The 25,227-nt window shown below is 38.2% G+C and overlaps 1 protein-coding gene across 1 annotated transcript in view; it reads right to left on the bottom strand.

The window, feature by feature from the left end:
* DZIP1 (DAZ interacting zinc finger protein 1) overlaps positions 1–25,227 on the bottom strand; it is a 37,135-nt gene that overhangs the window by 11,186 nt on the left and 722 nt on the right. The window contains exons 2-11 of the mRNA XM_017732597.1: positions 24,845–25,220; positions 19,694–19,778; positions 18,038–18,162; positions 15,745–15,906; positions 14,932–15,069; positions 13,897–13,959; positions 12,553–12,693; positions 10,200–10,248; positions 8,838–8,897; positions 2,314–2,373 (exon numbers count right to left, since the gene is read on the bottom strand). Coding sequence (XP_017588086.1) covers positions 2,314–2,373; positions 8,838–8,897; positions 10,200–10,248; positions 12,553–12,693; positions 13,897–13,959; positions 14,932–15,069; positions 15,745–15,906; positions 18,038–18,162; positions 19,694–19,778; positions 24,845–25,220 — 1,259 coding nt within the window. The remainder of the gene's footprint in view (positions 1–2,313; positions 2,374–8,837; positions 8,898–10,199; positions 10,249–12,552; positions 12,694–13,896; positions 13,960–14,931; positions 15,070–15,744; positions 15,907–18,037; positions 18,163–19,693; positions 19,779–24,844; positions 25,221–25,227) is intronic.

Raw genomic sequence — 25,227 nt, 5'->3', positions numbered from 1 at the left:
TTCCCTTGCTTTAAGTGTCAATAATGATTCTTATGTCAATAAAGAACTCTTATGCAAGAAATAAAGAACCATCTAGACAGATTCTTCCATCTAAAATGAAGACTGACATTTAAGTTAGGCCAAAGTATTACAGGGTCATACAGGGGAGTAAAGAAGCAAAACACACCCATTTAGAACTTGTCTATTTTAAAATTTTACTGAATGCCACTTAATGTAAATGAAGCAATAATCTGTGGAACCATGATGGTTGCTTCTGTCTGGCAGTGGTCAGCAAAGCTGGCAAAGGGTATAAAACATCCCAGGAAAGCATGCTGTAAACCACACACCCAACTCCCCTGAAATAACAGGTAAATCTTGGGCAGGACTTTGTCTTTTCCCAGTATGCCTTACAGGACACCAGAGTCATCTACCAGCCAACAGATAAGGACAGGAATGAAGGCATAATTCCATATTTTATTTTGAAACAAATGTGCCACTTTTTGTATTTGTAAACAATGACAGCTTATTAGAAAGCAGCTCCTCTTACTTTTCATTTTTCTTTAAGGGAAAGACAAGCACCCTAAAGAGCAGACAAAAAAGTCTCAAGATGCACAAGTGCCACATTAGGCGGTTTTGAGGAACTGCCTTCCCATGGGGTCCTGGAAATAACTATAGGTAATGAAAACTGAAAGAGAGTCCAGCTGCCATAGTATTAGATCTGTCTTGAAGAGGACATAATCAGGCTGAAATCTCATCTGGTTTTGGGAACTGTGTGGACAACTCAGTCCCTGACAGAGATGGAATTAAAACTGATTTGTCTGAAGAACTGAGTTCTAGAAGAGGCAAACAATTGGTCTCGAGGAAATGCAGGGCTATCTGACTATCCCAAATCAGGATGAGATGGCATTACGCAGAACAAAATCCTCCCAGAAAGCCATACATGAGACATTTTAAAGTGGAAGGCTCCCAGGAGCCTTCTGAAAATCCTCTCTCTCTCCGATGTTAATCCTTATAATAAAATAGATACATTTAAAATCATTTTAAAATTCCTAATTACTACATACTAATAAGGGGAACAAGACTATCCAGCATTATCCTAATTAATGACAATATTCATTCTTTCTAATTAACTCAAGACAAATCCTCTTTGCCAGAGCAATTATTTAAGGAACTGTTCTGTTATTCATCCCTAAATACTAGATTTAACAACTTTTGAGACAAGGGACCTTTTATCTGGTCCACTGTCTCAGCTCCTACAAATCCTAGAAAATAATGTTCCAAGTCACGAATTTTCACACTCTCCCTTACAAATGACGGCCATCAAAACCAAAAAAATCTTGGTCTATCTTTTCAGACTGCATTCTTTCTTCTTCTCTTCTGCACTTCAGGCCATGCCTTTAGGCACAGCAGAAGAAACAAAGACAATCCATCAAGAGAGAAGATGGCAAGCAAGAGAAATAGCAGAAGGAATGGCAAAAATGCAAGCAGTCTTTATTTCAGATTGTTCAGAGTCACTGGATTTTCCCTGGGGAAACCTCCCAACCCACAAATGTATTCAAACAACAATTTTGTTTTCAAAACAGCATCATTCCTTTGAAATTTAAACTCACTGGCTGTAAGGTTCAAAACTGATTTTGATTTTCACACACGAAGAGCTTTTTGTTATTCAACTATTTGGTGTTTCACCTAAGGTACTGCTAGCTGCCTCCAGAAGAATACCATGCAGGATGAACCAGTGCTTTCTGTTCTGTCAGTGTAAATGTGGCCTTCTCCAAGTTCTCCTTGGATGAGGCACAACAGCTGCCAATGCTGGGCTATGTAACTTTACTCCGAATTGCACAACAGTGGCTGAAGCTGTGGCTGCTTATGGGTAGGTGTAACTCAGATTACTTGTAAAAGTATCTGTGATGCATTTATGAAAGCTGGCAGCTCCAATCTCCACCACCAACTTCCTTTTACCTGAACTCTTCATCCTCTCAGGCAGAGTTTAAAAAGGAAGTGAGCACATATTGCAATAGTGTCAGCACCAAAAATTTCCTAGTGATGGGCTTTCCCCCATCAAACATTTTTGCTCTGCTTAGTTCAAGTGCCTTTAGACATATGGAATGTGCCTGCTTTGAAGAAATTAGCTAGATTTTCACGAAAACATTGAACTTGGATAAGGAAATAATAATATTTACAAGCAATAGCAAAGCAGAGACTGACACAAGCAATGCTCTCACCCAAATCACACAAATATACTGAAATACAATGAAAAATACTGTAGATATCAAATAATATCTTTTGTTTTCAAGAAACACATGCCAGTATATTTTGAGCTGAATCAATCATTACCTTTTTCCTCTTCTGAAAGCTCCTCTATGGGCTCCAGCATATGCACCAAGGGTGCCTGCTCTAATAATGAGGAAGAACAGGAACACCAGACAAAAAGGACAGAAGAAGGTCAAGGTCCAGAGAGGGAAAGTCAGGAAAAAAACCACCACACTGATGTCAACTTTCTTGACTGCTGACAACCTGCTTAACAATCACAAACCCACTACAACATGACTCTTTACTGCCTTGGGGGTACATTTTTGTAGAGGAGACTCTAATACAATAGTCACTTGTCTTGGGGTGACTTTGTGATGTGTATACCCTATCACTGCCCCATGCCCAGGAATTAATTTTATGCCTTTCTGTGCCTTTAAACTGAGCAAAACTTTTTCAAAGCAGTTTGTAGCTTGTTCAAGGTCCCACAAAGATTTTTTTTTTTTTTTTTTTTTTACCAACTGCGGCAGGAGAGCGGGAGGGAAGGGAAGCACCCGGTTTTGCTCTTCTTTCCAGCCAGCTTTTGGCAGTTTTTTTTTCCTCAGCTCCTTTTCCTTTGGAGAGTTGAACTTTTGCTTTCTTGGGACTTCATTTTTTCCCTTTTCTCTCTGCTGGACTGTTTCAACATCAGAATACATCGGGAGGAATTTCCACCAAGGCCTTGGCCCTGGAGGTGGGCCCACCACCCCGTCCCAGCTCCAAGGAGGGGGAGAGAAAGACTACGGAAGGACTCTGAAATTTTCCCAGGTTTCTCTCAGCAGAGTGGGAGGTTTTATTATTTAGCATTATCTTCCTTTTCCTGTGTGTTTGTTCAATAAATAGTTTTTATCTCTTTCACTTTCCTTCGAGGAAAATTTATTTTTTCCCGAACCTGGTGGGGGAGGGGTGGTTATAGCCTACCTTCTCTCAGAGGATGTATTTCTAGATTGGGCCAAACCAGCACATCACTTAAGGAGTGATTCTGTTGTCCAAACACAGGTGTATGGTGTCATTCCAGATACACCAAAACTTTAAGCCATCAGTGCAAGGTTGACTGATGTGCCACACAACTTCTGGAATGGCAGCAGTTAAGTCAGGTGGGGTATTTTTAGACATCTACAATGACAGGGCTGCCCAAGATTATGTAAATCGATATTGTTGTTCTTTTCTCATAAAAAGCAATTTTTAAAGATTTTAGAATATTGTCTATGTGCAATTTTATACTAAAAGTTTAAAAAAGACAAGTGAAATGGACAAAGTAAACCTCAAAAATATATGGAAAAATATATTAACTCAGTATTCCTGAGAATTATTAAGTACTGAGTTCATATGTGCAAGATAGAGATTTTATACATATATATGACAATTCCCAATAAAACCAATTTTAAAAATCTTTAATCACTCCAGCTGAGTCAGCTTCAGTACTATCATGTGTTTTAAAGAATTCTTGAAACGTCTCTGCTGAAAACAGCTTCCTAAACACACTGAATTTATCATTCTATAGGCTGTCAGGTACAATTTGCTTCACAAAAGTGAAGCCAGAGTACAGTTTATTTACAACTTCATAAACTTCAGATATAAGACATGCTTGAAAATCATTATATGCAGACCAATAAACATTCAGGTTTTTAAAATGTTAATATTCACCTTCTACAAATTAATTGGTACCAATGAAAACTAGAGCTTGAGTGCCTTCTAGGGTTCACAATAAAAACAGATACACAAACTGTACTTTCAGCATTCAATTACAGGCATTGTAAGAGAAAACAATTTGTTGGTCAATATTTTGGGCCTACATGCATTTGCCCTATCCTTCACAAAAAATCTCTTGCACTATAAATGGTTGTTACACTGTATGGGTAGAGGCAGAGGACGTGATGCTGCAGTGAGGATGCTCTTTGGCACTCCTTGTACTCCAGGTACAAACATGGATGCACTGTGACAGGTAATCACAGTGAAACAAGCTTTTGGAGCTAATGACACTGCCACATCTCCAATATTCCCCAAGAGAAGGGGATTAAAACTGGTGGCATAAATGCTTGGTTATGGGAGCTGCTCTCTCCATGCTTTCCACACCTGTGGTGATATTCAGCTCCTCACCTGCTTTTCCAAGCCAGTTACCAGACTCAAGATTTGCTCCTGCAGAACTTCTACTAAATAAGAAGTTCTAAAAAAATGCCTCTTATACCATCACAAGTGATAACAAGATGCAAATATCAAGATATCTTAGGAAAAACTCTGAGAGACAAGTGGGCTTCTGGTTTTTCAATCTCTAAAGCTGTAAAATTTATCAGCAGCCAGAGAATTTCTAGGTACTGGAACGCAATCCTCCACACTACTGCTCCTGGCACTTTGCTGCTCTTCAGCAGCTAAGATTCTCCAAAACAATTTTCAGACACAGTTTGGAATCATTCCCAAGTGCCTGAAATGCATCTGTTTAGAAGGACAGAGCCTGAAGCACAGACGGAATGTTCTGAGAGGATTTAATTTAGCTCCATGGGCACCAAGGCTGCCAAGTTTCTTGGCTGGACTTACGGGTCAGTAAGGCAGTTGCTGTGTAGTTGGATTGAATCTATGCTTGTTTTACCTGTACTTTACTCAAATGCTCTCTGCTTAAAGGGGCTGACTCATCTCTGCACAAACCCTTGCCAAGTGACTTAATGTAACAGGAAAAGTCCAGTCCCCAGAACTCAGACCTGAAAATAGTCTGCTGATCTGGCATAAAGGTGCATGCTCCCCTTCCTCAGTGTACCAGAAACAGAGGAAATGAAAAACCAGTAATTACTAAGAACATTTGCAAGAGCAGACCCTCTCAGAAATGCACTACTGTTACGTGTAGTACTGCTGTTCAGTGCATGGTAACAGAGGAGATCAAATGCTAAGGCATGAGGGAGTACAACACCTGAAAACACCAACTTCTCTGACATAAGCAGGCCTTTTCTTTCTCTTCACTGTACACATATTCTAAGAGGTATCTATTAAATATCATGTTGGAATCACAGGTAAGAGAAAACATTACTCTGGTTTATAGACAGGTGTGGAGATGACCCCCCCTTAAGGAGTCCTCTCCTTATGTTTACCAGAAATGTGCTTCTTCTGGCCATCTGATCAGCCATATTAATTCTAGCCACCATTAAGGCCAGCAGTGGCCTGTCTATCATCCCACATCTTCCAGAGTATCTCTTCTGCCAGCTAGTATGTGTAGAGACACAGACAGGATGTACAGGTTACCTTAACTTCTTAGTGGATAATTATACTACTGAAAAATAATGTGCCCAGCATACTTTCAGAAGTAATTAAATACCTGTTTTAAAATGTATTTGAAGACAATTTCTATGCAGGTGGAATAGGAAAATATATTTAACAATAATGAAGGATTCAGACTGTGTATATTTCATGTACATCATGTATTATTTTTCTGTTCTTATCTACTAGTTAAAAAACTCCCCAATATTCTGACAGTGCTATTGGGAAAGCAGTCTTCTGGCCAACATTTAAAGAACAAATCCCATCCATTTATTTTGAAATATGAAATGCTAAAGAACTTTTAGCCTGAACAGAAGCATTAAAATAATCTATGGTGTAGTGTCATCTACAGTAAGCACTTTGCACTTGCAAGGTAAAAACTTAGGAAAAAATGTAAAAATTGTTTTTTGTAAACTACTGCATTTCTTGAAGGTGTAAGGAATGTAAGCCATGGCTACACTCATTATATACTCCTTTAATTTACACTCAAATTACACATACAAAGAGCTGCCTGTAATTTGGACCATTATTTTTGAATTAATGCACTTCATGTGTTTTATTTTCCTAACTAATCAATATAAAGCCACATACTGCACATAAGCAGCAGAAATACTAATTTTAAACCAATATTCCTAAGAATGATATTTTTTGGACACTTACCTGAGGCCTCTAAGTTAGGAGCCTAGTCACCTCAGACTCCTTCTACAGTCATTGAAGAGATACAGGCAACTTCAAAGAGCATTCAGATCTTAGTTCACCTGAACCAAACACTGAAGGTGCCCCTTTTCTCTGTTTACTGTCTAGGAGGAGTAAGTACTTTGACTAAGTTTTCCTCACATGCTTCAGCTATGTCCCTAGTGGTAGCTGAGCCTTGGTCCACACCATGTTTGTAGACTGAGATACAGGTTTTAATGGACAATCTAATTGGTAGCTTTGCTTTTTAACTACGTCTTCAGTTCCACTGAATATCATTCACCTAATAAAGATTAAATATTGAACAAGTATCAACATTTCAAGAGTAATATAGGAGCCAAAACCTAATTTAAAAATATAATCCAAAAAACTAAATCATAATTAATCTGTTGCCTTTTTGTGAGACTGAAGTAATCTCTGAAAGTAAGACCTAAGTTGTATCTGCACAAAGCCCTACTGATAGCCCAGAAATGGACAGAAGAATGGTCTGCCAGGATGGTATTCAAGGAGCTCTACCAGCTCTCACAAGTCAGGAATGTTAACACAAAAACACCAGACTAACATAGTTATTCTCTTACTTTACACCTAAGATAACTCACATTTGTAACTTGGGTATCTTTTCATAACACAGATTTAAGATGTGCAGAACAAATATTAGGATGCAAAAGCTTCTGAGCGGCTTTGAAAAGTGTACTTAAGTTCTCATTAGAGAGCCTTTTCTAGAATTAATTTCAAAAAAAAGAATGAAGATATTTTATATGCAGGCAATTATAAGATGATCTGTGCTGAATAAATTTGTCTACAGGAGTTACCAGGAAGTGCTTTCATTTTCATAAAGGCATGAGATGCAGCCATGATGTCTTAATTCAGTAAGTCAATCCCTTGAGGAGTCCTGAAAACTTCGGGAAAGACACCATAACTTCTGCTAACCTCCAGAAAATTAGGTAGGGCAAGTTTAAAAAAAATCCAGAAGGGAAGAAAAGGGACAGACAGAGAGACCTGCAGAGATAAATAAAATAGTAATCAGCAAAGGAATCTGAAGGGAACACCTTCTTTGAGGTTTCATAATAAACTGATGGTGAATCTGTGTATCAACGGCAGGAGCAGCCTTTTCTATCTTGAGAAGTTTCACAAGATGTCATAAACTTCATATTTGAAGCAGCAAGAAATCATGAAAGATCTGAACGAGCTGATTTAAATTGTCAGAGTACAAAAAATACTAATGTTCACAGGACTGCTTCTGTCCTCAGTACAAATGAAAGCAAACGCACCAAGTAAGTAATGCTTCACCAACTTCGGGGCTAAGTCCTTAGCAGCAATGATCTTCATAAAACGTAGCTCTTAAATTCAGGGCAATTGCTAAGCTACATGCCATGAGATTTCTTAGCCAGAACCAGCACTACTGTTTTGGTGTAATGAGGCTGGCTTAAATGAAAAAGAATTAATTGCTTAAAGTGCTATTACTAATTCTCTATACTTAATATATTCTTACTTTTGTCTACATAATATTCATCCATATAATTTAGCTTAAAAAGCTACAAGCAATGAACTGCTAAACCTTGCATAGTTTAGAATGAAAAAATGTTACCATAGAGTAATTAGCAATAATATGATCAATTTTCCTTTTTAAAATAATTCTTGTCATAACAAATATTTTGAAATGAGCACTACATCAGTTTTTCATTCCTCATCAAGTCATCGAAAGCTTGATGTATACTGCCCCTTCTCCACAGATGCATTTTCAGAACTTTTTGTAGTTGTCAAAAAAGAAAAATTATCTACATTTTTCACAGACAAATTCCATTTAGTCTCCCTGTGACAAGTTTAAAAATTAAGAAAAACAATTAGAAAAACCCATTATTTAATTATAATTCAAATTAATAAACTGTTTCTAAACATTTTGCTTGCTCATTTTTCATTACTTTCCTTTTACAATGAAAATAAAGAAGTAATTGATGGCAGAATATTGGTATGGTAACAACACTGTCCATTAATTTGCATACTGCTTTAAAAAAACCCAAACTATTTTCACAAAGTACAAAACAATGTAAATATAGCTCCAACCCCCCACTCCCCTTCTAAAGGATACCACAATGTCGCAAGTTAGAATACTTAAATAATGACCTATACATAACTACAGATATACTCTGGAAGAATTAGGACAGGATAACTGTCTATTTTGATTATTTCTTCCGTATTTTTACTCCATGCCTTTTGAAATCACATGGGAAATACAGTATTTCAAGACTTTTAAACAAACATCTCCACATGTTTCCTTATACGAATTCCAGTAGATATATGTATGTATCCAGTTTATGCATATATCAGATAAGCATATTTTCCATTAGAAAACATTTTTTTTCCCCAGTAAATTTCATCTCAGTGCTTCAATAACATACATGCTAGGAAATATTCTCAAAATATTTTTATTTGTTTTTCATTTATTCTTCTCAGTAGTGCATCCTTATAATTACTTCATAGAAATTCTCAACACTGACATACAGCAAAGCAATTCAAATGATGATCTTTCAATATAACTACTCTTAGAGCTATGATTTGACAAGCAACATATCTGAGAAGAGAGAATGTTAGATTTGAAAGTACTGGATCTGGACCTATCAAAAAAAACTTACCATGTGTGGCAACTGATGGACTTGGTTTAGGTTCTTGAAGACGCTCTACAGGAGTGTTCACTAAAATAGCATAATAGTAAAAAAACCAATGGAATTGTATTATAGTAAACAGTAACAAATACAGATTCTTAGATGTAGCAATATTTAATCATATTTATAAAATAGGCGTTTTTTTACATTAATGGGGAAAAAATAAACAAAATATTTACAAAGTAAAAACCATTCCTTCAACACATAAAAGTACATCTCTATATATGCTTAACCATTTTAACACTTCTAGAATCAGGAAAAGAAACTACTAATTAAATCATCACTGAACTAGAATGGGATCATCTCTTTGGTCATGAGTGCATGCTGTCTTTGTGTCACAGAGAAGTCTTGGCCCAAAGCTACTTAGCCAAGACCAGCTTGACTGAGGCTTGTAATCCCCAGAAAGGATCTGCAGCATCCACACTTGACATCAATGAGTGCAAACCCTCATACGTCTGTAGACCACATACAGGGTGCTGCCTTGGAGTGAATTAGCACTTCAATCCTACATTCCTCAGATCAGCTTGGGGTTAGGAGCAAATTTGCCTGTGTGCCATGGACTTTTACTTGTCTGTGCTTCTGTGTGAATGAGTATGACCAGCTACAGTTAAAAAGCCACATGGCCATGCTCTTACTATGCCTTCCTCAAACTAAACCTACTCCCTGCTGTTTGAATCAGTCCAAGCCAGTCCCTTGTTAGTACAGCAAAATGGTTTCCAAACAGGGATCAGAATGAATTCACCTGTCATCACCTGTTGCAATAAACTCACTTCAAGTCACTGCAACTGCAGCATTAACTATATGGGTGTTTGTGGTGCAGGATAACATCCTAAAACACTATTATCAGGTTTAGCTATTTGTAATAGACTTCAGATGTTAAAGCATTGCACAGACAAAAAATATCAGAGTTCTAACATTCTTTGAACATCTGTGTCTTAACTGACAAGTTAATCAGTTTTGTCTACTCTTTCAGTATTTTCCCTTTTGTGAGTTCTGCAGCCTAAGGACAGCTAAGCATGAAAAAAAAAATTAAAATTACACTTCATAAAGCAAATCCAGAAGTTTTTTATGTAATACAAAATAGAGTTTTCTATTTCACATCTCTTCACTACTCAAGCAATCAACTTTGTATATTAGAAGTCTCTACAGCTACAAAACATGATCTTTGTAAATCGTGGCATGGAAACAGGTAGGTACCCTGTGAAAAACAAATACATTTCCAGTACTGATTTTATTTCAGTATTTTGTTAGTCAAGTTCATGTCTATATTTGTTTCAGCCAGGCTGCAGAAATCAGAAACTAAGTCTGTTTTTTCTTACAGTTTGTACTCACCATCATATGTTTTAACACTTGGAGATGGTTTTGTGGACAATTCTTTTATCTAAAGGAGAAAACACAGATACATTAATAGATACAAATGTAAAGGATCAATATCTAGAATGAACATTTAGCATAAAATACCTAGTTTCAGTACCATTCCATAACAGAAATTATTGGTTATGATTTGGAGAGAAAAATACTACTTCTGTGCTCAATGTATATTTTGTTCATGCTTAATGAATGCTTTTTGTCTTAATGTGAACTCATGCTTTGTATATCCTGCTATTACAAGTTAAAAAGTAAAATGAGAACAGACTTATGGGCCACTTAGCACTTTAGAGTTTCAATACTTTCTTCCTCAGCAATTCATGTTCCATTTTGCAAGCCTAGCTTCCACTCTGGGGAAACACTGGAGTGTTTAATTACACATTGATTTTAAATGCATGAACAGTTCTCCTTTCTGCTTTATTGTTTTGTGTATTTGACACCCCAGTACAAGCACTGAACTGACAGAGTAAAGGAAACACGCTGGCTGTAATGTGATCTAAAGAAAACAGGAAACTTGTGAATCCTATATCATTAAAACAATATTCTGCACTCCAGTTCCCCAAAGAGAAGAACACAATTCATGCAAACACACAGTCAGTGTCACGTGGAGTTGGCACAAGATTTTGGACTCTGATCCTCTTTTATTTATCAGTTTGGTTATAGCCAGTAGTGCTCCTATTTATTGTCCATTAAGTTTGTATTCTGCAAAAGTGTTTGCTATTTCTCAAACCCTTCTATTTTCCAGGAACTGAGAATGTAGATCTGCACAACTGTATTTCACAAATACCAAATTTGGATCCCTCTGAACCTATTATACATCTGTGGTCATATTTTTATCTTTCAAAGGTCACTTTATTGAAGGAAATTCATCTATGATTAAGTCGTCCATTTCTCCAGCTATCAAATTTGTTAAGGTGGAGATGTAAAAGCTATCATTTATCTTTCCATTCTTTAAGCATTCAAGTATAGGTTTAACATTGATCTCAAGCAAAATGTGTAAAATCAGGTGTTGATTACAAAGAATGCTTAAAGAACTCCATCTAATAGAGGAATAGGCCACATAATCGTGCCATAGTCTAAACTCCAGACTATTCAGATCTTCACCCACCAATCACCTCAAAAAATCTACAGTTATGTTTCAACAAAACCTTATTTTAGGCAAAAACAATTCATTCCCAAACATAGAATCATAGACTGTATCAGGCTGGATGAGACCTACAAGGATCAAGTCCAATTCCCTGCTCCTCACAGGACTACCTAAAACTTAAACCTAAGAACATCATCCAGGCATTCCAAGAACTCTGACAGGCTTAGTGCCGTGATCACGTCCCTGGGGAGCCTGTTCCAGTGCCCAACCAAAGAACTCTTTCCTAATGTCCAGTCTGAACCTCTCCTGCTTCATCCCATTTCCTCATGTACTATCTCTGGGCACCAAAGAAATCAGTACCTCCTCCTCCACTGCCTCCCTTGAGGCTGCGATAAGATCACCTCTCAACCTTGTCTTCTCCAAGCTGACCAAGCCAAGTAACAACAGCTGCTCCTCCTAAGCTGCCCTCAAGACCTTTGACCATCTTGCTTGCACTCCTCTGGATGCACTGAAATAGTCTAGTGCCCTTTTTATACTAAGGCACCCAAAACTGCACACAGGACTCGAGGTGAGGCCGCAGCAGCACAGAGCAGAGTGGGACAATCACATCCCTCAACCAGCTGGAGATGCTGTGCCTGATGCCCCCCAGGACACTCTCAGGTTGGCTCTCCTGGCTGCCAGGGCACTGCTGATTCATATTCGACTTGACACCACGTCAAACCCCCACATCTCTTTCTGCAGGACTTCTCTCCAGCCTCTTGTTCCCCAATTTGTGGGTATAACCAGGATTACCCCATCCCAGGTGGAGAATCTGGCACTTGGTGTTGTTATATTTCACATGGTAATATTTTAAATAATTATTTTCACAGTAATGAATATGATACTTCATTTCTAGTGTGAGAAGTAATGTATTTTCAGATTTCAAACACTAGATCTCATTATGATTATTTAGTGGCAGATTAAATCCTTTTCACTATAAAAAATTTTTGGTTTATTAAGCCTGTCTTTCTCAAATGTGTTTTAATTCCTGGTTTACATTCCTGCGTCTCTTTTCCAGACCTACTCTTATTTTTCAACATGATTTCCAAAGGGTAACCAAAACACTCCAGCAATACTACTACAAACTGTGAATATTAAACATGCAATCAGAGATACATCAACACCAAATGCCAGCGTAGTGTTTCTCTGTGTCCTGTGCTCTCTGAAACAAGAGTGTTTCACAAAACAGACCTGAGTCTTCTGATTAATAATTAGATCATTCTGCTCCTGAAGCCTCTGCTCCAATTCTTCTATCTTCCTCTTGTAAAAGATGTTATTTTTGTTCAGGTCTTCTCTCGCTGATGTTTTAATTGTCTCAATCTGTGACAGTAGCTAGAAAGCAATCAGAAGAAAAGTAATATCATATTAATACTATACAAAGTATTTTAATGCTATAAAGTTTAAAGAAGCAAGTGTCACTCTTAGATACTTTTAACTTAGACACTTTCTGTATGTATTATAAAACAGTTGTCTGGATCACTTTTTAATTACACAAGGAAGACTGCCTAAATCTCAACACAAAGAAGAAGACATACAAACACATTGCTGAGATTGCCTAAAAATAAGATTGCAGGAAAAATGTATAAACCTATTAAAAAGTTTTAATTATAAATAGTGTCAAATAATGATTCTTTAAAGAGGTGATATGTGAATTTGTATAATAAACCTAGTATATTAACTCTGAATGTGGAAGAAAAGGAATATTATTTAGGTGCACCATCCCAAAAGTAATACTTACATTACTCCTCCCTTATTCTATTCTTGCACTGTATGTGGGTGTATCTTTAACTACATCCTTTTTGAGGACTGTTCCATGGTTCCTCCCCAATGTTTTCTTGCCAGAGGAGGAGAAGCATTGGTCAGACCACTATGATCTGCTCAGTTCTTACATGGTCACGCAGATGAAAGGAAAATGAAAGGAAAAGAAGCAAGAGAAACAAAGCAGGAAAGAGATTAAAAAGAAATGCAGACATAAAAAAAAAATCTGAGGAATAAAGCTTTGTATAGTAAAATATATAAACTGATGCAAAATAAAATGCCATGGTGTTTTTTCCTGGAAAAGCTGCGCAGATTCTGGATTAGAAAGCTACAACAGAAAAAGCAATAGAGAAGTGATAGAGAGGAGAAAAAGAAGACTGAGACATATGCCATAGGTCCATGGTAGCAGCAGGTACAGGGTGGATGAAAGCTACATGTTGGCAAGTCATACCTCAACTATTCAGCCTACCCATGTAACACGGAAAATACTGTGTAATACAGTGGTCACAGAATCAGCTGTAAACTCTTCAAAATACAGATACAGTTTCAGTTTTCTGTCAGATTCTGAAATGATAAATTCAGTTTCAAGCCTGGCCTTAACTGAAACACCAAGATCCTACCATGAAACACCGAGATGATAAATACAGCTAAGAGGACACACTCTTACAAACTCTTGATATCTAGCAGATGTACTAGAGCATATCAAGAACTACTGAGAGGGCAATAAAATAAGAAAAACGTCTCCTTTAGGCGTAAGCGGTTTGCTGTGCCACTTACCACAGACTTTTCTGTCTCATGGTCATGACGGAGGGCTTGTACTAAAGATGTCCACTTTTTTTCCTGCATAGAGGAAATCCATGTTAATTCTTGTTAACAACACACTTAGTTCGATATATGCAGCTTTATTTTTCTAAATAAAGCATAAATACCACAAAGATGACAGATTATATGAAATTTGAGTAATGCAGTACTTAATGCCCAGAACAGTTATCAGCATGATTTATATATCTGAGTGTGGTTTTCCTACCAATCACTCTAGAAACTGTATTTGCTCTTTGATTTGTATATTCAGTCACAGTGAGTGAGAAATACACAAGCATTTTGATGTATTGACATGCATTAATCTGTGTATTAACAAAAAGAGTAGTAAGAACAGGGGGTTTTCCCTCTAAATAATGTAATTTTGAGCACTCATTAGCAATGTATTTTGCATAATAATGACAAAACCCCAATATTAACATATGAGTTTTAGAGCGAAGCCGATTTTCTTTGATGAAATAAAAAACCCCATAAAGCAAAACTAAGTTTTGCACATCTTTGAGCAGAAGTGACCAAACTTCTGTATAATACCAGCAATAAACAAAGACCTCCACATCCCAAAAACCATGAAAAAAAAAAAAGACACAGGTTGGCAAATCCTGTCAGGAAGTTTCCTAATTTTCATCTTGGGAAATGGAATATTCCAATTTTTCAGTAAGAGGCCTCACAGATCAGTAGACATAAATGCTTTAATTATTAGAGACTTCTGGAATTGAATTGCCTCCATATTTGGCAAAGATAGATATATTTAATCATAATACGAGAAAATCTATAAATAACAATTACTTCATTTATAAAGGATAAAGAAAATAAATCCCTGCTTGCCATTATATGGATAGGATTAAATAGTATTAAATTTTTAAAAACAGCTATTTTTGGCATTGAGAAGAATGAAAATTTTACTTATGGATTTCATATCCAACTCAGAGATGAACAAAAATAAAAAGAACACAAGTAATCTGTCAAAAGCAATACATTAAGTTACAGTGTTACCTGTTTGTCCAGAAATCTAACCACATTTGGATGATCCTGAAGACGCTGAGGTTTCTCCTCTGTAAATTCATGGCTGTCTTTCAGTGTTCCTAAATTGGATTTTTGTTGCGTATTGGACTTTTGTAATTCTAACAATTGCTAATAGAAGGGAGGAGGAATACAAAATTTTCTTTAAACACAGTTATGCAGAGATTGCATCAGGTACTTCTCCCATTTCTCATGAGTTCAGCATTTATCAAATTTCACGTAATTAATAGTATCTACATCGAACATAAATATGACTTGTAAAAGTACACAGGACCTAGCAGCTACAAAATATAAGCTACTCTGGTAATGCCATGCAGATTTGTTCTCAGCCATAGTTTTATGGTTCCCTTCCTAGGGAGCATTTCCAAAGCATGTATTGAAAACACACAAATTCTGACAGGACTATAATGCAGAGGTTAGCTTCCTCCATGACACTTATGAGAATATTAACATAAGGATACCTAACATGCAGCAACCACAACAATATCTACTAATCCATAAACAGGCATTCAAAGGCTGAGGAGTAAAGAAAAACTGACACAGTTGCTGAAGAGATCAATCATTCTTCTAAAACAATCCTTTAAATTACAAAAAGCACAAACCTGAAATTATGTTAATAAAATACCAGTACACAAAGATATAGCTACGGCTACCATTCAATCATTATTTTTAGAGTTCTGTAGGAAGACCTTTACAACGACTATCACATTTCAAATACGTGAAGTTCACTGCCATCTACTGTAAGGGATTCATGCCTTAAAATGTTAGAAAATTTAAATTGCTTACATTTTCTAAGGTTGAATTTCTTGAATATAACTCTTTAAGCTCTTTCATAAACATCTCTTTCACTTTTTCTATTTGATCAGCCAATTTCTCTCTTTCCTCATCTTTCCATTTATGAAATGATTGTAGGATTTCTTCTTCTTTTGATTTTTGCTGTTCACATTCCTGAAATTGTTAAAAAAACATTATTTGTTATTTTTCCTCACATTCAATACAAACACAAGCTCCCAAACTACATGTGGAACGCAGTCGCTTTCAATATTTGGGAAATATTGTGACATCAAAAAACATAAAAACCACCAGTTTTTCCAAGAATTTGAGGGTAGCAAACTATACATTTTGCTAGCAAAACAAGTATGCTTCAAAAAGTTTTGGCAGTTCATTATTTTTCACTGAATAAAACACAAATGACCTTACCTGGTCATATCAAAGATCCACTTAGTTCAGCATCCTGTTTCTCACAAAGGCATTAAGTGTGTAAGTAAGAAGATTAATATTGGGGCAAGCAAACGTGCATGTTCTCCTTCAGTCTCCAAGTTGCCAACTGTTTTCAGAGGACTTCTTCAGCCTGATAGTTCTGTGAACTTCAGCCTGAAGTTCTGTGACCTTCATTAACTGCATAACTTTCACTACATTTCTCTTCATACACTTTGCAGTCATCCCCTGTGGCTGCATCACCTTTTGCAAACGAGCTCCACAAGCTGCATGAAGAGCCAAGTACTTTTCTTGTTGTTGTTTGAATCTAGCTCCTGCTAGGTACATTTGAAGGATTCTGAGCCCTGAACTGGAGCACAGAGGGAATTGTTCATCGCTACTCTGTGTAATTCATGACTTCACAGGTATCTCACCCTCTATCTTCGTCAACCTGTTGTTTCTTTTTCAGACTGTCAACTCCCAGCATACTCAGTCATTCTAAATACTGACTGATCATCTTTGTAGCCTATCTCCATAACTTTTATATTTCTGTCCTGTCCTTTTTGAGATGAAGGTACGAGACTCATACACTGTATTTAGGCTGTGGCTTGCACAGGGATTTTTCAGAATAAGTGGTAATATTTGATTTTCTTTGCTACCTGCTACTAATATTTCCATAGGACTATGTATCACAAGCTTAGATCTTGCCCTTCAGTAATAGCACTCTGCTCAGAACCCAATTAGAACCATTTTATCCCCATATACATTTACCCCACTTTATCTGTTAGATTGCTTCAACCATTCCATTACATAGTGATGCATTTTTATATAGATCTCAAATAGTTTAAAGTTCTGCATTTCACTGCCCAGGACATACATATTTTTTTAGGAAACGCATCTTGCATCACAGCATTCACTCTGAATTTGTTCCCTAACTATAACATGCAATCACTGTACAACTAGGAAGAATAGGATCATCTGTATCCTTTCATCATGAAGGAGCAGAAGGGACCAATAATAGGAAGCATGGCAGTTTATATACAAATTCCCTTCAGTAGTAGTTCTAAAAAAACCCCAACATGGGAAAGATCTTCTGTTGTTTCAATCAAAAGACGGTAACATTATGACACCCGAATTGACAGTGGATGTCAGTAATGGCAGACAAACTGTATCCAGTCACACTTCACATTTCTATCTTCTCTGACATTGCAGAAAAAAGAGAAGTTTTGAAAGCTTCCTGTTGTGTAAGACTGCAGACTGTAGCTTCAGGACATTTCAGGTAGTCCCCCTTGCAGTTAGGAGTCTCAGCTAAGACAAGTGACTTCAAAAGAGGCCCCCAAGGCACCAAAAAATCTACACTGCACTCTTATGAATACTCCAAGTTCCATCTCATAAACAATGCTTCAGGGGCAGGAGGAATATGTTATAGATGTACTTCTCAAAAGCTACGCACAGAATGAATGAGTAGAATACCTTCCACATGTCCACATAGGGCCAAGGCCCATTATTCTGACAGTACCTGCACTCCTAAGTGAAACTCAACCAGCTTTTGATTTGGTCATTCAGTACTTTCGAAAATGGAAGCTGAACAGTTCCAAGAAAGGGGGAACAAGAGGACTGAAAAAGAGAAGTCTGAAGCTGAGTTCAGGGAAAGAAACACTCCATGTTTTACAGAGGATCAGGGTTTCCTCTGAAAACAAGGAAGAAAATCACCATCAATCATTGAATATCAGGTTGGAAGGGATTATCCTCCAGGATATCCTTGTCTAGCTGAATCTTGAAAGTGTTCAAAGTAGGGAAATCCAGCACTTCTCTGGGTTGAGTGAACACAGTTCAAAGCGCTAATTCTTTTGAGACGTTCACATTACTTAGTACATATTACCTTAGACAACCTGGCCAAATTAGCCTGTTGTTCAAACTCTAACTGGGACTTGGTGAGCTGCAACTGCTCCTTCAGGTTTTCAATCTCATCCTGCAATTTTTCTATCTTTCCTTTCCTCTTCTGTTCTGTTTGAAAGAAACACAGATTTTAAAAAGGTTTGTTGCAATTTCTGGAACTGTGATACTTACTGCAAATACATTTCTAGTGTTTCAGTAACATCTTCATGAAGTGTGACTTTCTTAGACCCCTTTCCCTCCCACTACCATGACTCTCCATAGATGCTTTTAAATACATATATTCTCTGGACTGCTAACTTATCCTCAAATACTTGTACTACTGACATGTGAAACAGTTTATGAAATATTTACATGAAAAAGTGTTCTATAATCTAATTTCAAAGGAATCTAAGCCAACACAGGGTCATAAAAAGAATGTATGAAGGACAAAGTGAATCTCACTTATTCAATTCTTTTAGGTGACATTTATTCTAAATAACTTTTGTAAGGAGTCCACTAGGAATACAACAAATTATTTATGTGAAAAGAATTGGGAGAATATCAAACGAAAAATGTTAAAATATGCACAAGTCACAACAATCTTCAGTTGTGAAACATTTCATCAATTTACCAAGTATTTACTGGCCCATCATCTGGGAATCTGAGCACAATGCAGAATATTATTCCAGAAATAACTGCATGGGGTATTTCCCCTACAGAGCCATTTCAGGCTAATCCTTTTCTACAACAACTACTTCAACTGATTCTGCAGCATCTTCCACTGTCATTTTTATCAAGTGTAAGGTGCCCAAGAGCTTCTTTCTTCTTCCAGTATATTCACACTTCCTCAGGTGCTTACTCAGACCCCTTTCACTCTTGCTGCTGTTTTATTCAGCTGACAAGCTACAGTTCAGACCTCATTAGATCCTTCCCACTTTTTCTCCTCTCAAATGATCCTTTTTTCCTAACTTGTTTGTAATCACTGTTACTTGTCAATACTTGTTAGTCCTTAGCGATAAGTATGCAGCCTAGCAGGAAGGAAAGAATTTAGATATGAATGTAAGAAACTTTGAGAACATTGTTTTTCAAACTAAACATCTTCCAGTGAAGAGAGAAAAAGTATGCAAGTTAGTGGTAAAGCAACCTTGAGTATCATAGATAGATGAAGTTAGACTGTTCTTAACAGTTTCTTGCTACATTTTACAGTCAGTTTAGTTCAGGAGAGCCAATTCAAACTGATTTCAGGCAGGGTGGATTATTTATGTTTTAAAAATTCATATACATCTACAAATTTTATTTTCCTTAGTGCAACTTGTTCATTTTACCCACACCTTTAGAACATACATGCCTAAAGAGAAATTGTGCTCTGAACTGTGCAACTGGCTGAAGTATTCAATGGAAACGCTAGTTCGAAAAGGTGCTGCAAATATGGCACACAGGTTTTTGTTAACTATTTTCCAGAGACTGAAACATATGTTGCCCAATACATTTAATCAGTCAGTGGCACTTGCATTCACACAAACTGGTATCCGCCACCTAAAAATGGAAAGTAAAAAATATTCTTCCAAGTTACACAAAATCATGGACTGCACATCCTCACTATATTTACACTTTTCTAAACTACCTCTCTTAATTTTTTTGATAACATTAAAGCACATACCGATCTCAGACTCTCCTGGATGACGCCTTTGAATGTGACTTTGTAAAAAGGAATACGTCATAAAAGCCTTTTCACAAAACGGACACTAGAAAAAAAAAAAGCTAGTTAAAAACAGATTAGTAACATCTTTTTGGCAAATAAAGTTAAGGTTTTTAACAGGTTATTACATTTTGCTCATATGTCAAAAGAAGGTAACTTTAATAAATTCCATCTGACAAGAATAAGGACTAAAATTCACATGGTACCCAATTTCTGTAAAGTTATCAGTACATTTGTGCTATCTAAAGTTTCACAGTGATGGTCATGGGCAAGAATCTGATTGTGCTAGGCACTGTACAAACTGAACAAAAAAGACTCTGGCCAAGCAAGTTCAAACTCAGATATAAACCACAGACAAGGACTCATATATGTAGGTAGAGAACTATAAGGGAAAGGTATGACAACCCTCTTCAGCAAAATATACAGACTCCAGCCAACTAGCAGCTCAGGTGTTCTTAAAATTCATTTAACACCACAAAGTAGAGCACCACACAGCTGGAAAAAAACCAATAAAGATGGGTTTGAGCATATGAGTTGTAAGATGGCAATACTCAAAGGATATGTAAAATACTCAGACATTTCAACCACGGGGAGGTAACAGTACACAATTTTGTAAGAAAAGGTACATAGCTACATTAATATGCTACCTAGAATCCTTCTGAAGTACAAAGTTGTTTCAATTTCTGTTTCTATAATTTACTTATTAGTTTTGAATTTAAATTTTAAGTCAAATTTGGATCCCACCCTTTTTAAAATACCCTTTTGTTCACCTTCAAAGTACATTCTACTAATGTTCAGAATATATTAAAAATAGACGGGTAGTACAAGGACAGAAGCTACATCTACAAACTCTGTAACATACTTCAAGACTACGCATGAGGGCCCCTCACCACTTTAGGGTCATTCATTACCTCTGTTGATGCCTTTTCCTGGTCTTAAAATCAAGAATCAAACACGGTTAGAAGGGAAAAAGGGGTTTTACCTCGGTATTTATTTTAAGGATCCTTAGGTGCACACGTCCAGGTGGAATGCGCTGAAATGCACACCGCAATGCACACCCACAAAAGATCTGGTGTATCATTATAGGTCTTACTAATTAGCATATCTATCAAAGATTCCCCAGTGAGAGGCTCGAGTGAGCCCCCCTCCCCAAGGAATCTCCCCCTGGATGGTCCTATCTCAGTTTACAAAATGTGTTCTGGAGAGGACCTTGGTGTCTGGGGCTTTCTGATCCCTAACTACAAGGCTTCTAAGATGTTAATCTCCTAGCTTAACAAAATAAGTCTAAGAATGTAGGCTAAAAACCGCTAACAATACAAAAAGCTACAGAAGGTATATAAAAGGGGTATAAAAGAAAAGGCAAAAAATCATCATGGCATCACTATCTCTACTTTTTTTCAAATCAAGACATTTTAACAAACCACAGGCATTCAAATAAGTCGTTTTTCCTTATCGGTGTGATATGACTGTAAGAAACCAAGTTAACAGATTCAAGATCTTGTCACCATAATCAATGCCAGAAGGAGGATCTGGGAAACTACAGGCCTGCCAGCCTGACCTCAGTGCCTGGCAATGCTCTGGAACAGATCATCTTCAGTGTGATCACATACAGGACAACCAAGGGATCAGACCTAGCTAGCATGGGTTTAGGAAAGGCAGGTCCTGCCTGACCAACGTGATCTTTTTATGACCAGGTGACCTGCCTAGTGGATGAGGGAAAGGCTGTGGATATTGTCTGCCTGGACTTCGGCAAAGTCTTCAACACATCTACCATGGCATTCTCCTGGAAGAGCTGGCAGCCCGTGGCTTGGAGATGTGCACTCTTTGCTGGGTTAAGAACTGGCTGGATGGACAGACCCAGAGATTGTGGTGGTGTTGTATCCAGATGGCATCTGGTCACTAGCTGTGTTCCCAGGGATCAGTGTTGGGGACAGCCCAGTTCAATGTTTATTGATGATTTGTATGAGGGGATTGAGTGCACCCTCAGTAAATTTGCAGACAACACCAACTGAATGGTAGTGTTGATCTTACAGAGGGCAGGAAGGCTCTGCAGAGGGATCTGGATAGCATGGATCAACAGACAGAGGCCAATTTTATGACGTAAAACAAGACCAAGCACCAGGTCCTTCACTTCAGCCACAACAATCCCCTGCAGTACTACAGGCTTGGCGCAGTGTCTGTAAAGCTGCTCAGTGGTAAAGGACCAGGGAGTGTTGGTCAACAGCTGCTGAACACGAGCCAGTGTGTACCCAGGTGGCCAAGAAGGCCAGTGTCATCCTGGCTTGTATCAGCAGTACTGTAGCCAGCAGGACCAGGGCAGTGATTGTCCCTCTATACTCAGCATTGGTGAGGCCACACCTCAAATCCTGTGTCCAGTTCTGGGCCACTCACTACAAGAATGACATTGAGGTGCTGGAGTGTGTCCAGAGCAGGGCAACAGAGCTGGTGAAGGGTCTGAAGGGTAAGACCTATGAGGAGCAGCTGAGGGAGCTGGGGGTGTTTAGCCTGCAGAAAAGGAGGCTCAGGGGAGACCTTATCACTCTACAACCACCTGAAAGGAAGTTGTAATAACACAGGGGTCAGCCTCTTCTCTTCTTGTTGACAGGACAAGAGGACTTAGCCTCAGGCTGTGCCAGGGAAGGTTCAGGTTGGACATCAGAAGGAAATTCTTCATTAAAAGGGTGGTTAAACATTGGAATGGACTGCTGAGGGAGGTGCTGGAGTCACCATCCCTGGAGGTGTTCAAGAAATGAGTGAACACTGCACTTAGTGCCATGATGATCAGTCAAAGGTTGGACTTGATGATCTCAGAGGTCTTTTCCAAACTAAATGATTCTGTGATTATATGAAATTCCCAGATTTCATATTATATTTAAAATGCTGCCACTGGTAGTTGGGTAACCTATAAAACACACCTTTCAGCAAACACTAAAGCCATGAATAATTAAGACAAATTCTGTTGAATAAATGCAAGACCTAATAAAAAACCAAAATAAAGTGATATAGTACGGCAGCAAAGCATTACTGCCAACCAAGAGGGAGCTTACAGTGTAACAGATTGCACATGATTTACAGAATTAAATTGGCTGTGAAATAATGTTATCCATTCAAGCACAAACTTCATGTCAGTTTGACTTGCTGGTAGTGAAAGCAAACTCTTACTGCAGGAGACAGGATTAACATAGGGAATATTTAGGTTTTGAATTATGCAACACTTCTTGCAACTACTTTTCACAGTGTTAACCACAACATCACTTTATTCCTACATTGTACATAAGAATGTAAGATTTCTGAACAAAATATCAAAAAAGTGAAAAATATTATTTAAAATTAAATTTGTATTACTCACATGAAGGTAGTGACCAACAAGTCTTAAATTTATGACTTGTAGGTATCAGTTACCATTTTATAGCAGCATTTCATGGTTAAACTTATATTGATGATGGATTAAAGGCATCACATCTGAATTCTTAAACAAATTTACATTAACTATAAAGTGTACCTCCACTAAAAGAGGCAAGTAACAGGCATATTTGCAAAACATCCAGGACTTTGAGGGGATGGAATCCGAACTACCCTCTCAGGAACACCAGTAAAACCCCCATTGTCTGTCAACCTAGATCAGGCAATATCATGGTACAGATAAGTATCACACAGCTACTGTTTACTGATCACACTGCTACCCTGCATTTACAAACACTAGGAAGAGTTCAGTTTATCTCTGGCATTCACACTCCTGAAAACACTGTAGGAACTTCAGGTATTGTTGAACATCATTCCCTGAACTCATTTTTCTCATGTGAACTTAAATAACTTCTAGAGAAAAGAAATTACTAACAGACAAGAAAGAAAGGGGGAAGGTCAGAAGTTTACTTTATATGAAATCAAATTACAAATGGGAAATAGATTTCCATGTCTGTTTTACTGCAAATGCCATTGAACAGATTAGTAATGAGACAAGTTCACTACCATGTTTTTCAGCTTCCACAGAGACAGCAGCACACTACAAATATTTCCATAAGACTTGATAATATTTGGAAATCACAGTATGAGAATTATTTAAATTTACACATAAAATGACACATGCAATCAGTTTTCTTTTGCAACACAGGACAGACAAACTGCTTTGTAAGTTGTATAAAGGTTTTTTAAAATAATACCATTTCAGCAGCTTGTCCTTGAGACTAATACTTGAATGCATGAACCTTGCCATATGTACAGTTCTACTCCCGGGGCATAAGGTACCTTTTCCCTTACATAAACCCTTGAGCCAACTTAGTTGATGTCTTAAATATTGGAACTTTGCCTGTAACTTTAAACATACAGAGACAATCTGAAATCATGTCAAGTCTGTGTCCAGTGTACTCTTTAGATTTCAGATTACATTTGAAGATGAAAGTTGCATTCCTGAAACCTGTTGGAAAATGCTGAAGCTGAAAAATACTTAAACTACCACACCACTGTAGTGAGACAAAAAACCCTCCAAATAAAAACAGTGCCGTGACACTGTCAGTCAGAACAGCTACGTAGTAAGGCTCCTAAGGAAGACCCTTCAGGAACAGATTGTTGTGGAATCAGAGCTGAGCTAACTCACTGAAGCTCTTTACCATCTTGCCTGAGTCACCTCTGAGTCACACACACCAGTAGAAACTTTATGCCTGAAGAACATCAGTGCAGGTCAGTGACTACTTGCAGACAGTACATTACTGCTCAGCATCAGTTCTGATGTATTTGCCCTGTGTGTTTTCTGACCATGCAGTTGACAAGACAGAGAGCAACACAAAGTAGTAATATATTTATCACAGGTTTTGTATGTGTGTGTATCTGACATTTCAGATACATCTAAAGCAAATCCAAAAGTAAAGACCACTTGTTTGTAACAAGAGGATTCGTTAAAGATGATGTAGCACTCTCCCAAGAGTCTCTGAAACAGACGGAAAACAAGTGGAAGCAAGGCACTTCCCTTTGCAAGGTCACTGGTCCTTGCAGTTCCAGCCTTTCACCCACCAAGCGACTGTACCCCAGCAGAGTGGGGCTGCTCTGCCACCCATCCCAGCAGGCTCAGAGCTGGCAAGGTGTGGGTGACTGGGCCACCAGGCCCTCTCCTCTCACCTGGTGGTAGTTGGCTCGTGCCTCCAGCATCATCTGCTGGGTGCTGATCATCTTCTTCCTCCGCCGGCACTCCTCCTTGAGCCCCTGGATTTCCTGCATGCGCTGGGCCACCTCCTTGCCCAGCTGGTCGCGCTGCGCCTGTGTCTCTCGCAGGGCCTCCTCCAGGCTGCCGAGCTGGGCGCTGAGGTACTCCTGGGAGTGCAGCAGGTACTCGGTGGAGAGCTGCGCCAGGCGCAGCAGCTTCAGCAGCAGCGGGTCCGCGGGGCCCTGGCAGTGCGGGCAGCACTCCCGTTCGGCGCTGCAGAAGGTGACATGCTCCAGGTGCGCCTGAAGGGCCGCCACGTCCCCCTCCCGCGACACCCGCCCCCAGTCCACGCTGCTCG

This window comes from Corvus brachyrhynchos, unplaced genomic scaffold, assembly GCF_000691975.1.
Source record: "Corvus brachyrhynchos isolate BGI_N302 unplaced genomic scaffold, ASM69197v1 scaffold12, whole genome shotgun sequence".
NCBI classification, from domain to species: Eukaryota; Metazoa; Chordata; class Aves; order Passeriformes; family Corvidae; genus Corvus; species Corvus brachyrhynchos.
The sequence above is the reverse complement of the archived record's forward strand: the minus strand, read 5'-3'. Positions and strand labels throughout refer to the sequence as shown.